General features: G+C 43.2%; 1 protein-coding gene across 1 annotated transcript in view; it reads left to right on the top strand.

The window, feature by feature from the left end:
- Positions 1-14387, top strand: part of si:ch211-51h4.2 (uncharacterized) — a 435103-nt gene that overhangs the window by 376509 nt on the left and 44207 nt on the right. The window contains exon 14 of the mRNA XM_063045772.1: positions 12598-12712. Within this exon, the coding sequence (XP_062901842.1) occupies positions 12598-12712 (115 nt within the window). The remainder of the gene's footprint in view (positions 1-12597; positions 12713-14387) is intronic.

The following is a 14387-nucleotide window of genomic DNA, read 5'->3' as shown; positions in this document are numbered from 1 at the left end:
TGTTGGATGCGTCCACCGTGAGGGCAGTAGGAACGTCCGTTCTGGGGTGCACTAGCATCGCGGCGTTTGCCAAGGCTTCTTTGGTTTTAACGGAAGTGGCTGCGGCCTCCTCGTCCCAGGTAATGTCCTTGCCCTTACCCGACATTAGAGTGAACAAGGGGCGCATGGTTCGGGCTGCTGAGGGGAGGAAACGGTGGTAGAAATTCACCATACCCACGAATTCATGCAGGCCTTTGATTGTGTTGGGTCGGGGGAAGTTGCGGACCGCGTCTACCTTGGTGGGCAGAGGGGTTCCCCCGTCTTTAGTAATCCTGTGGCCCAGGAAATCGATGGCATTGAGTCCGAACTGGCATTTGGCTGGGTTGATTGTAAGATCGAATTCGCTCAGGTGGGAGTAGAGCTGGCGGAGGTGGGACAGATGCTCCTGACGACTACTGCTGGCTATGAGGATGTCGTCCAAATAGATGAATACAAAGTCCAGGTCCCGTCCCACCGCATCCATTAGCTGCTGGAACATCTGGCGGCATTCTTTAGGCCAAACGGCATTCGGAGGAATTCGAAAAGGCCGAACGGGGTGATAAGCGCTGTTTTGGGGATGTCGTCCGGATGTACAGGGATTTGATGGTATCCCCGGACGAGGTCTACCTTGGAAAAGATCCTTGCGCCATGTAGGTTTGCTGCGAAGTCTTGAATGTGCGGCACAGGGTAGCGGTCTGGCGTTGTAGCCTCGTTCAGTCTGCGGTAGTCGCCACATGGTCTCCAGCCCCCCCCCCCCCATTGCCTTGGGCACCATGTGCAGGGTGGAGGCCCATGGGCTGTCGGACCGTCGTATGATCCCCAATTCCTCCATCTTCTTGAACTCCTCCTTCGCCAGTCGGAGCTTGTCCGGGGGAAGCCTTCGAGCACGGGCGTGGAGGGGTGGTCCCTGGGTCGGGATGTGGTGCTGTACTCTGTGTCTGGGCATGGCTGCCGTGAACTGCGGTGTCAGAACTGATGGGAAATCCACCAGGACCTTGGTGAATTTGTCGTCAGACAACATGATGGAGTCCAGATGTGGGGCTGGCAACTTGGCTTCACCCAGGGAGAACGTTTGAAAAGTCTTGGCGTGGAGGAGTCGCTTCCCTTGCAGGTCGACCAACAGGCTGTGGGCTCGCAGAAAATCCACCCCCAGGAGTGGTTGGGCCACGGCAGCCAGTGTGAAGTCCCACGTGAACCGGCTGGAGCTGAACTGTAGCCGCACCGTGCGGGTGCCGTAGGTTCGTATTGTGCTGCCATTTGCGGCCCTCAGGGTGGGTCCCGGTTCTCTGTTGCGGGTGTTGTAACTCATTGGAGGTAAAACGCTGATCTCCGCTCCGGTGTCGACCAAAAAGCGTCGTCCCGACTGCTTGTCCCAGACATACAGGAGGCTGTCCTGATGGCCAGCCACCGTAGCCATCAGCGGCGGCTGGGCCTTGGCGTTTCCCAGGAATTTGCAGGGTGGTCTACAGCAGCGGGCCTCTGTGCCCCACCACTGGTGGTAGAAGCACCATTGTTCATTGGGCTCTGCTGCCGGGCCTGATCTGGTCTGCCGTTGGGCACGCGGCTTGGTGATCTGTCCGACGGATGCCCCTCTCTCCTTCTTGGCATTCCACAACACATCTGCTCGGGCCGCCACCTCCCGGGGGTTGCTGAAATCTGCGTCGGACAGCAGCAGGCGTATGTCCTCGGGCAGTTGCTCTAGAAACACCTGCTCAAACATGAGGCAGGGTTTGCGTCCTTCAGCCAGGGCCAGCATTTCGTTCATTAATGCCAACGGCGGCCTGTCTCCCAAACCATCCAGGTGCAGTAAGCGGGCACCTCGCTCATGCCGTGAGAGGCCAAAAGTACTTACGAGCAGGGCTTTGAATGCTGTGTATCTGCCGTCCTCCGGGGGCGACTGTATAAACTCCTCAACTTGTGTGGCTGTCTCCTGGTCGAGGGAGCTCAGCACGTAGTAGTAACGAGTGGACTCCGAGGTTATCTGCCGAATGTGGAATTGTGCTTCTGCTTGTTCGAACCATAAGAGGGGTCGCAGCATCCAGAAGCTTGGCAGTTTTAACAAAACTGCATGAACAGATGCAGCGTCGGTCATCTCTGGTCCAAATATCTTTTGGGCCGTCGGGGTCACCAATTGTAGCGATGTGCTACACACAGCTCTAGAATAACGACACGTAGTCGGTGAGTTGGAGTTGCGATAAAAGAGATTTATTCAAACTTCGTGGCCTCCTTTAAAGCCTTCCCGTTCCCGCCCTCCCTGGGCGGGACTGCTGTGGGGAATGCATATTCCCAGACCCTTTCCGCACGCGGGATTTTCCCCTGCTGGTGAAGATGGCCCGGCACCCTTTTTGGGGCCGGCCTCTCTGTCGGCGCGCGCCGGTTGGTGTGTGCTAGAAAGTGGGTCGCCACAGTATCACTTACCGGAATTGGGAAGACAGCACCGAGCACACTTATGATGGTGTGTTAGGCTGAGTCGTCGGAGGCTGGGGTGGTGCAGTGGTCCCAACCTCTGGGCCGCCGACCGATACCAATCTGCGAAGCATGCAGTGGTACAGCGGTAGCCGGGACGCACCCAACACATCTTTAAGAAAAAGGCCGAAATTACAAGGTAATTAATTGGGTGCCACCCGGCACGTAAATGTCATCCTAGATCAGAGACGATTGCCGATTGCATCGTCTCTGATCTGCGCCAACATTTACGTGCTGGGCAGCACCTAATTAATTAGCTTGTTTATTTCGGCTTTTTTCTTAAAGATGTGCTGGGTGCGTCCCGGCTACCGTTGCGTTCTCCGTGGCAATGTATTGGTCCGCGGTCCGGGGGTTGGGGTGGTGGGACACTGGGGTGTCATCTCATCGTCGTCTGTTTCCATCAGGGCAGGCATCTTCTTCTATGTCTGCCTGCCTCAATGTCGAAGGTCGAGGTTGGTCGTCTGCTGTGGCTGATGTGGAAGGCTTGAAAAACGACAGTATGCTTGACTGCTTAGCCTTGCGCATTTTTCTATCATACAGTTCTTTGTAAGCACTCAAACAATCCTGAAAAAATATACCCTAAACGGACGTACTCTTTCAAAATTAAAGTTGTACTTTTCTGCAATCATTGCAGCGAAAATCTCATGCAGTTGCTTCACGTTCAGTTCCTGGGCGACTTCACTTTTGGTCTGCTCGCTACTGCATTCGGTTTCGATCGTTATCCTTTCCTCTTCCAGTTGCATCAGCTCTTCATCTATCAGCTCTTGGTCATGGGATGCCAAAACCTCTTCAACATCATCTTTGTCAACTTCCGCAAGCCAAACTCACTTTGTCCTTACTTCGTTCACCACGATCGAAACGCTTAATTATGTCTAGTTTTACGCTAAGTGTAACACCCTTACGAGCTCTTTTAGGCTTTTCTGATACCTTAGAACTCATCCTACAAACGGCTGCTCACAGGCACGTGTTTAAGCAATGCCGGCGAGAATGCAGTTCCGGGGGAGGAGCTTGGCTGCTCGGGGCGCGCGCTGCCTTTTTTTGCGTGCTGCCTTTTTCCGTAACACCTTCTGTTAGCAAAAACAGGTAACTAATGTAGGTCTTTCATAACAGCAAGTTTTCGTAAAGCAAACGTTCGAAAAGTGGGAGACACCTGTATTTCATTTGCCACTTCTTTGCCCATTTCCCTAAACTATCTAAGTCTCTCTGCAGGCTCTCTGTTTCCTCAACACTACCCGCTCCTCCACCTATCTTTGTATCAGAGGCAAATTTAGCCACAAGTTCATTAATCCCATCATCCAAATCGTTGATGTACCTTTAAGGCCATGTTCTCCTTAAATGTTTCACCCTTCACCCTTAACCCATGACCTCTAGTTCTAGTCTCACCCAACCTCATTCAAAAACCCTGCTTTCATTCACCCTATCTATACCCCTCATAATTTTCTAGGCCTCTATCAAATCTCCCCTCATTCTTATACACTTTAGGGAATAAACTCCTAGCCTATTCAATATTTTCCTATAACTCAGATTCTCAAGTCCTGGCAACATCCTTGTAAATTTTCTCTGCACTCTTTCAATCTTATTGGCATCTTTCCTGTAGCAAGGTGACCAAACCTGCACATGATACTTCATATTGGGCCTCACCATTGTCTTATACAACTTTAATATAACAGCTCATCTCCCGTACTTAATACTTAGATTTGTGAAGACAAAAATGCCAAAAGCTTTCTTTACGACTCTATCTGCCTGTGATGCCCCTTTCAAGATATAGAAACATAGAAACATAGAAAATAGGTGCAGGAGTAGGCCATTCGGCCCTTCGAGCCTGCACCGCCATTTATTATGATCATGGCTGATCATCCAACTCAGAACCCCGCCCCAGCCTTCCCTCCATACCCCCTGACCCCCGTAGCCACAAGGGCCATATCTAACTCCCTCTTAAATATAGCCAATGAACTGGCCTCAACAGTTTCCTGTGGCAGAGAATTCCACAGATTCACCACTCTCTGTGTGAAGAAGTTTTTCCTAATCTCGGTCCTAAAAGGCTTCCCCTCTATCCTCAAACTGTGACCCCTCGTTCTGGACTTCCCCAACATCGGGAACAATCTTCCTACATCTAGCCTGTCCAATCCCTTTAGGATCTTATACGTTTCAATCAGATCCCCCCTCAATCTTCTAAATTCCAACGAGTACAAGCCCAATTCATCCAGTCTTTCTTCATATGAAAGTCCCGCCATCCCAGGAATCAATCGGGTGAACCTTCTTTGTACTCCCTCAATGGCAAAGATGTCTTTCCTCAGATTAGGGGACCAAAACTGCACACAATACTCCAGGTGTGGTCTCACCAAGGCCTTGTACAACTGCAGTAGTACGTCCCTGCTCCTGTACTCGAATCCTCTCGCTATAAATGCCAGCATACCATTCGCCTTTTTAACCGCCTGCTGTACCTGCATGCCCACTTTCAATGACTGGTGTATAATGACACCCAGGTCTCGTTGCACCTCCCCTTTTCCTAATCGGCCACCATTCAGATAATAATCTGTTTTCCTATTTTTGCCACCAAAGTGGATAACTTCACATTTATCCACATTAAATTGCATCTGCCATGAATTTGCCCACTCACCCAACCTATCCAAGTCACCCTGCATCCTCTTAGCATCCTCCTCACTGCTAACACTGCCACCCAGCTTCGTGTCATCCGCAAACTTGGAGATGCTGCATTTAATTCCCTCATCCAAGTCATTAATATATATTGTAAACAACTGGGGTCCCAGCACTGAGCCTTGCGGTACCCCACTAGTCACCGCCTGCCATTCTGAAAAGGTCCCGTTTATTCCCACTCTTTGCTTCCTGTCTGCTAACCAATTCTCCACCCACACCAATACCTTACCCCCAATACCGTGTGCTTTAAGTTTGCACACTAATCTCCTGTGTGGGACCTTGTCAAAAGCCTTTTGAAAATCCAAATATACCACATCCACTGGTTCTCCCCTATCCACTCTACTAGTTACATCCTCAAAAAATTCTATGAAATTCGTCAGACATGATTTTCCTTTCACAAATCCATGCTGACTTTGTCCGATCATTTCACCGCTTTCCAAATGTGCTGTTATCACATCCTTGATAACTGACTCCAGCAGTTTCCCCACCACCGACGTTAGGCTAACCGGTCTATAATTCCCCGGTTTCTCTCTCCCTCCTTTTTTAAAAAGTGGGGTTACATTAGCCACCCTATGATAGATCTGTATGCCCAGATCCCTCTGTTTTGTCACACTCCCGCTCACCATGCAAGTCCTAACTTGGTTTTCACTCCCTAAGTGCAACTCCTCACACTTATCAGCATTAAATTTCATCTGCCATTTTCAGCCAATTTTCAAGATGTTCCACTGCATGCTTTGATAATCTTCCTCACTGTCCTCTACACCCCTAATCTTGGTGTCATCTGAGTCGAGCAGCTCATTTCATCTTAAATGGGCACTTGTTTATTGAGACCACACCCACAAGTCCTGGACTCTTCCATGAGAGGAGTTGTGCTCAACATGCTTGTGCTCTCAAATCTCCAACGTGTAGCATCTCAGCTAGATGAATCCTTCCTTATAGGCCATTCTATCTGTACCCAGGATCATCCCAGTGAATCTCTGGATAGCATGCATTGAAGTAATACCCTTTCCCAAATACATCGATCAAATCTGACTACAGTACTCTAGATATAACATCAGTAGCATAGTCAGACTTGCATACCTTAATACCCCCGTCCCCTGAAATAAGGGCCAACACGTCGTTAATGTTCTCTATTGACTGCTGCATCTTTGTGCTAACTCTGTTTGATATGCAGTAACCCTGCTCTGCTTTTACTTTTTGCAGCTTTTCCACCATTCAAGTAACATTCTATTCCAAAATGGAAGACTTAGATTTTCTCACATTATACTCAATTTGCTAGTTCACCTATCAATATCTTCACTGTGTTTGGCTTCCTTTCTCCAAGTCATTGCTATACATTGTTAACAGTTGTAGTCCTGAACAACTCTAGGGGAGTGCACTAGTCAAAGATTGGAAACCTGAAAAATTATCTTGGTTTCAAAGCTGAACCCAAACTTCCAGCAACCACCCAACAACCACAGTTTACTATAATCTGGGCATGGGGACATGGACAAAGGGAGCTGTTGTTAGAGTCCCCAAGAAAGAAGCGCTAAGTGATTGCAACAACATCGTGCCATCACACTTTTGTCAGTGCCCAGCAATGCTGTCTCCAAAGTTATTGTCCATTGAGTTACAGATGCTGTCAATGTGTGCTTGAGGAAAGAGCAAGCTGACTTCTGGAGAAACAGAGGCCATGCTGACTAGCTCTTCGCTCTGCGTAACATCGTAGAACAGTGCATGGAGTGGCAGAGACAACTGTTATGTGAATTTCACAGACATTGAAAAGGCTCGATGTCATCCACGGGGAGAGCCTCTGCCAAATTCTCAGATCACACAGAATCCCTTCCAAAACTCTACAGCTTATCCAGAGTTTCCATGCTAACTTCAAGACAGGAGTCAGGCAAGGCTGTGTGATGTCGGTGATATTATTTAACCCGGTAATTGACTGGGTTATGAGGCAAACAACGAACAATAAGCATACTGGCATTATATGAACTCTATTCCTACTTTAGAATACCTTGACTTTGCAGATGACCTCGCATTACTATCACAGACTATATACCAGCACATGCAAGAGAAAACCCAGTGCCTATGTACCTTTGATGGACAGGTTGGACTCAGAGTCAGCCAGAGAAACATTGAGACTATGACCCTCAATGTAGAGTCTCCTCCTCCCGTCAAACATCTGCTGTCGACTTACCCAGCACCGGCAGCTTCACCTACCTGGGCAGCATCATTCGACAGGATGGTGGGACCAGGGACGACATTCAGTGCAGTCTCAGCAAAGCTAGAAACATCTTCAGATCAATGAGCAACATATGGGGATCAACAAAGTACAGTGTCCACACCAAGGAGAAGTTGGACCAGAGATGTGTTCTGTCCACATTCTTGTATGGGTCAGAATGCCAGTGCATGACAGAGAACAGTCTTTCCAAGCTGTTGTCATCCCACACCACGAGCCTCCAGAAGATCCTCGATATTTTCTGGCCAAGAGAGATCTCCAACCACGTCATACTCCTTCAGTGTCATCAAAAAGGTATGGTCACAATCATCATGGGGAAATGTTGGAGATGGATTGGGCACGTGATGAGAAGAGAGGCCAACTCCATCATCAAGGCAGCACTTCATTGGACCCCTGAAGGGCAGAGGAAACACTGGAGACCAAAGACAATTTGGCACCATACCGTAGAGGCAGAAATGAGGACACTTCACCACACTTGGGGCACAATAGAGAAGATGGCTAAAGGCAGACTGAGATGGAGGACCAATCACAAACGAGAAAATCTGCAGATGCTGGAAATCCAAGCAATACACACAAAATGCTGGAGGAACTCAGCAGGGAGGATTCTTCATTGCAACCCTAAATGCTAGCATTTGATGATTGATGATATCTTAGTTTGCTTCTTCCTGTCCGATAGCCGACCTCTGTCTATGTCAATGTGTTAACCTCCATTGCTTCGTATCTTCTGACTTCTGACATTTTGCACCTTGTTGGGTGCCTCCTGGAAGCTTAGATGCAACTTCTATTGGTTTACTTCTGTCCATTCTGGTTAAGGGTTCCTCGAAATAACTGTAATAAATCTGTCAAATATCATCTTTGATTCATTAAGCTCGATTAAATTACAATTTTCCAAATGTGCCTCTATTATTTCCTTAACATTTGATTCTCACGTTTTTCCTCATCAACCTGTAGTTACTGCACATTACCGCCCTCTCTTTTTGAATGAAGATTAAAATTGGCACCTTTTCCACCCACCTCCACTTAAAGTTAAATCTAAGGATTTCTGCGTGATCACAACTGAAACATCCACTATCTTGATAGCAAGTTTGTTTAGGGTCCCAGGATGCAATTGAGCCAGAACAAGGGATATGTCAGCCATTAACCCTATTAGTTTGCTTATTAGCAAATCTCTAGTGATGATGCTGGTGGTGATGTTTCATTTCTCCCCAGTATTATCCTTTATTAATGGGATATTCATAATATCTTCTATTTATACTGTGATAAATATCTGCTCAAGTCCTTGCCATTTTCATTATTCCCTATGTTTGTCTTTCCTGCTTCATTCTTTTGAGGGACTCTTCGATTAAATTTGATGCAATTGTATTTGATCTAAGTTTCTCCCTCTTTATCTGAATACAATAGTTGACCATATTTTAATCACAAGCTCCAAGGGATCTTTTACCCCGAGGCTATTTTGAAATCTGCCTCATTGTTTGTTTCAGATCCAAGACAGCCTGTTCCCTGAGTGATTCTATGAAAGTTAGGCACCAATTTCAGTGAAATGTACTAAATGTGTAGCAAGTTCATGCTATAAAACCATGTCTGAAGTGTGTTGTAGGAGGATTAGTGATACAGCTTACCTCCCTGCTGTAAGAAATCATCTAAATCATCTCTCATTCACAGTGCTACCCCACCACCTTTACCTTCCCACCTTTCCCTACAAAAAATTAAACATCCCTGAAGACTAAGTTTCCTGCTTTGGTTACCCTGCAACCGTGTCTCTGTAATCTTTTTTCCATTTCTTGGTTATCTTGCTCTTACTTGTCCAGTGGCCTTACTTTCACCTCCCTCTTGATTCCTCTGCCTTCTGATTTAAAAAAAAATCTTTTTTTCATTTTTCTCCTCAAAGATCCTGCTAATGTTCTTGTATATTGACTATGCTACTTACAATCCACCCCAACCTCACATGCAGCTTTAACTCTAATGTGCACACTATGTATAGTTGGGCAGCATTATGAAATGAAAACCGCTTTGTCACATGAAGGATGGTTTAGCCATAATCTGAAGTGGGTAACCAATACTTCCATTCCCTGCAGGAGTTCCCCATACTTTCCGGTTCAAGAGTCTCTGAGTGTCAAGCACATAAGGAAAAGGGGCAGAAGTAGGTTATTTGACCCAATGAGTCTCCCTACCATTAAATAAGGATGCAACTGATCTTCCACCTCAATCCCTCTCTCCTGCCCCATTCCCATACACCTGCCTCGTCTAATATCAAGAGATCTCAGATTTAAATGCAATCAGTGACTGCCTCCCCAGTTACTACTATCCTATTTACACCATTCTATTCATATTTTGTACTTTTGGCATCTGCTTATTTTTTCGTTTATATTTTGTCATATTTTCTTGTTTCTCACAATGAAAAATTATTCTTTCTTTATCAATCTGTACTGATTCTCTGACCAGTTATTATTTTGAATGATTCATTTCTTTGATTGAATCATTGTTAACAAAAATCTTGCATTGATCTTATGGATCAACCTGTACTGAAAATATCTGACCTACTTGCAGTTCCAATTGTTTTTTCAAATCAGAATGTGAAGATGTATAGTGTGTGAGTGCCCTCTACCTGCTAAACTGCAATACTGGCCCGTGAACAGAAGCTGACTCCATATCCTATCTGAGGTGAAAATAGATGGTCTTCATATGTCACCTTATCTTTAATAATTTGGCTGTGGAGATGACCGTACAGCTATTATTAACTTGTTACTTGGAGCCCTAGATTTGATTTATTATTTTCAATGCCCATCTGAATGTTCAACATTGAGGCAATAAATAAAAATGAGCTTCATGCACACAAATTAAAGCAGTTTCTTGTATAGAACTTCAATTTGATGAGTGCATTATTTTCACATTATACCAATGTTAACCCTGTTGAATACAATATGAAATGGTATAATCAGATTTAATCACAGCAAGTATAAAATATTTAATCCAATGATGTGTCATTAGATTAGTATACAGGATTATTTTATTCTGTAATTTTGCAGTATGTTGAATCAGTCTGAAAATAATGGGACTTTGTATTTATTTAAATTTCTATTTTTAAATTTACTAATTAGTTCCGTTCTGCTAATTAAGATTAAATGTTTTATTTATCATTTGGTTTATGAGGCAGCTTTATTACTGCAGAGGATGTTTCTTTCTTTCTGGAATTTTTTTCACAACATGATCCAGATATATATGGTTAATTAGTTGTGTGCTATTTCCCCTGTTATAGCGAATATTTGGTTCCTTCTCTGGCAGTCACTTGAGATTTCCTTTCAAATGGGATGTCATGTGCTAGTTGTTACTAATGACATATTTTGTCAAAGCTGTGTATGTAGAGAGTGTTGGATTGTTGTTTATTATTATGTGGTAGCATTATTACTGTATCAGAAAACAAACAGTGTGGACCACAATTGTATTGTTTGCTAATAACTAAAATCCTTAGAGGTGCTAGAAAAATGTTCCAAAAATGTTTTGTACTCTAAATACTGTACCATAAAAGCATAAGTGCTGATAGTATAAAAAAAGGTTATATGTGATTACTTAACATTTCATAGCATTTTGAGGTTAATAACTGTTATCTTCACTTTATTATCAGAAATTGCTTTTCCTTTAAAAACCATCATAAACCCAGCCTTGCCACCAAGTTTTTAGTCATACCTAATGCTTTTCTTGGGTTGTTCTCTCTGGACGGGTGGAGATCTGATAGAGGCTTTTAAGATGTTGAGTGGCATACACTAATTAGACAACTGGCATCTTTTTCCCAGAGTCAAAATGTCGAATACTGAAAGGGCATGTGGTGGGGGTGGGGGGAGCAGTGTAAGTTTGAGGGAGAGGTGTGGAACAAGCTTTTTTTTACACAGAGAGAGGTGGATGCCAGGGGTGGTGGGGGAGGCAAATACAACTGAGGTATTTAAGAGACTCTTAGATAGGCACATGAATGTGCACAAAATGGAGGGATGCAGACCTTGTGTAAGCAGAAGGGATTTTTTTTGTTGTTAGCCATTTAATTACTACTTTAATTAGTTTGGTACAACATTGTGAGTCGAAAGGCCTGATCCTTTGCTGTTACTGTTCCATGGTCTATGTTCTGATTCATTGACAGTAATCAAGTGTCTTCTGTGAAGTACAGTTGAGTCATCTTTATACATTTAAAAACAGCATAGTTGAAAATTGTTGTTCATAATGAAGTGAAGAGTATCCCATTGCTTAAGAAGTTTCTGAAGACATGCTTTAATGTAATTTAACATTATGAAATCAAAAGTAGCGCATTTTGAAATATATTAAATAAGATTTTTCATCTTAAAGGGAAATGGCATTTGCTCCAAGTAAAAGGACTTGCTTTTTAAAGCACAGAAGTCTTAACAGTTATTGTAAAAGTAGACTGACAGATGTTCCTTGGTATAAAATTGTTATTACACTGGAGTCTCAGCATACATAGCAAAGTTCAATGCTTTTGTTAAATAAATCGCGAAAGCATTAATGAATAATTCTACTGAGTCATGTTTAACAGGTATTCAGATGATTGGTTTCAAAAATTGCCTTAATTTGATATTCAGGTTCAAACAAATCCATGATTCTAACTCAAGAAAACTTTTCAATGCAAATATCTCGAGTATGTGGCAGCTACATAGTATAAAGTGATCAAACATGCCCAGAATTTGTCCCAACAGCACTTGCGCAGTGAAAGAACACAGCTTTCCAGGGTTAACAATACTTCCCAAGACTGCTGGACAGAAACACCGATAAGCATCAACACAATACACATTGAGGTTCCACCATGGAAAATGTGTGTTAATTTTGTTGGTCTTTCACAAAAAGACATCAACAAGCTGATGACTGCCAACTTTAAAAAAAACCTAAAATATCATAGTTTTTACATTAAAGCTATGTACAAAGTGTTTTCGCTAACAAGTCACTGCAGTAGACGTATGATATTAGAATATCCATCAATGTGTAAAATGGGCCAGCTATGCCCCAACTGGAAATAAAAGACAAATTAAAAGTGTTGAAATACGATTCAATTCTCCTAAACATAGGAAGTTCTCAAGAAGAATGAGTAACACCAAGGAGAAACCATCAAAAGTGGCTCCAGTAGATCAGTGTATTAGGAAATCTTGGGATTCAAACCATAGTGTTTGATAACTTTGTATTAAGATCCCTCCTTCTTCTCAATGAATATGGTAGAATTTACCTCTCTTTCTTGACAGATTATAATGGAACAATACAGAAAGTTTGCCTGGATGGCCTGGTTTACAGAAATTTTTATTACTATCAGCATTACTGTTTCTTTTTTGGTCATTGGATCTTCAATGAAGCATGCATGTACGTAAACCTTCCTTGATATCTTTGAAGTTTAAATGTCCATGAGTTTATCATACTTTTAAATTCTTAATTCAGTACATTTTTATCTTTGTGTTTTAAGAAATTCATTTACTTTATAATATAGTTTAAAGACTTTATTTGGCAGTAATTTGTAATATGATTTAAGTCCAAAATGCTGTGCAATGAAGGTAGAACTGCTTCATTCCGTGTCTAATGAACCAGATTTGATCCTGATTTCTGGTGCTGTTTGTGTGGGCATTTGCACAATCTTGTTGTGACTGTGTAGGTTTCTCCCCAGATGCTCCAGCTTCTTTCCACAATCTAACCCTAAAAGATGCTGCTGGGGAGCTTTATTACCATTCATGCAGGTGAATTGGAGATAAATTGGGTGCCCGAGTTGATGGCTGTGACAGGATAGGTTACCAGGAAATAAATGAGGGGTGGGATTGAACCAACATACACTTGATCAGCTGACTTGCCATCTCCTTTGCCATTATGAAATGTGAAATATGAAAAATGTGGAATGGTAGCAATAGAATGCAAGAGACAACAGTATCAGAGAAGAGCAATATTACTTTACTTAATTTAATTAACAAATGTAGATATTTATAGGTTATCCTTCCAAAAATAATGTAATTACACACAAAAAATCCTCCCAGGATGTAGAAGCACAGAAATAATTCAGTGTCAAAATTTAATTAGGGTCTACTTACATGTATGATTACACAATTTGCTTATAGAATAACAGTAATGTTGTTTAACTACTGTTTAAAGTAGATCTCTGTTGACCATGTACGGTATTAGATGGTAAGAGTTCATTAAACCCAAGAAACTGTGAAATGCTTATTAGTTCCACTGCAAGTTCCACTCGGGTCAGTACTTGCTCTCAATCTTTTCTAAATTTCAACACATTTTATCAGTTTTCGCTGGTTAAAATTATCAGTTCATAACTGAACTAATCTAACTTAAGCAAAGCTATGATTTTCCTAAGCAATGTTCACACCTGGTCATAAAACTATCACGAAGTTCAGGACTACATAAGACCATAAGGCATTTGAGTTCCTCTGCCATTCCAACATGCTGATTTATTATCCCTCTGAACCTCATTCTTCTGTTTTCTCCCCATAACATTTGATGCCCTGACTAATCATAGTCATAGAAAATTACAGCACAGAAACAGGCCCTTTGGCCCATCTAGTCTGTGATGAACCATTTAAGCTGCCTAGTCTCATCAACCTACACCCATGTTTCTATCCAAACTGTTCTTAAACGTTGAAATCGAGCATACGTGCACCACTTGTGCTGACAATTTGTTCCACACTGCTCTGAGTTTCCTTTTGTGTTCCCCTTAGTATTACAGTGGAGTAATAGGAACTACAGAGGCATGAGAGTGGAGTTCGCCAGAATTGATTGGAAAAGAACACTGGCAGGGATGACAGCAGAGCAGCAATGGCTGGAATCTCTGGAAGCAATTCAGAAGGCACAGGATATATACATCCCAAAGAGGAAGAAGTATTCTAAAAGAAAGATAATACATCCATGGCTAACGAGAAGTCAAAGCCAACATAAAAGCCAAGGAGGGAGCATATAATAGAACAAAAATTAATGGGAAGTTAAGGGATTGGGAAGCTTTTAAAAACCAACAAAAGGCAACTAATGCCATTAAGAAGGTAAA

The sequence above is a fragment of the Mobula hypostoma genome, chromosome 4 (genome assembly GCF_963921235.1).
Source record: "Mobula hypostoma chromosome 4, sMobHyp1.1, whole genome shotgun sequence".
Lineage (NCBI taxonomy): Eukaryota > Metazoa > Chordata > Chondrichthyes > Myliobatiformes > Myliobatidae > Mobula > Mobula hypostoma.
This window is presented reverse-complemented; position numbering and strand designations above follow the sequence as displayed.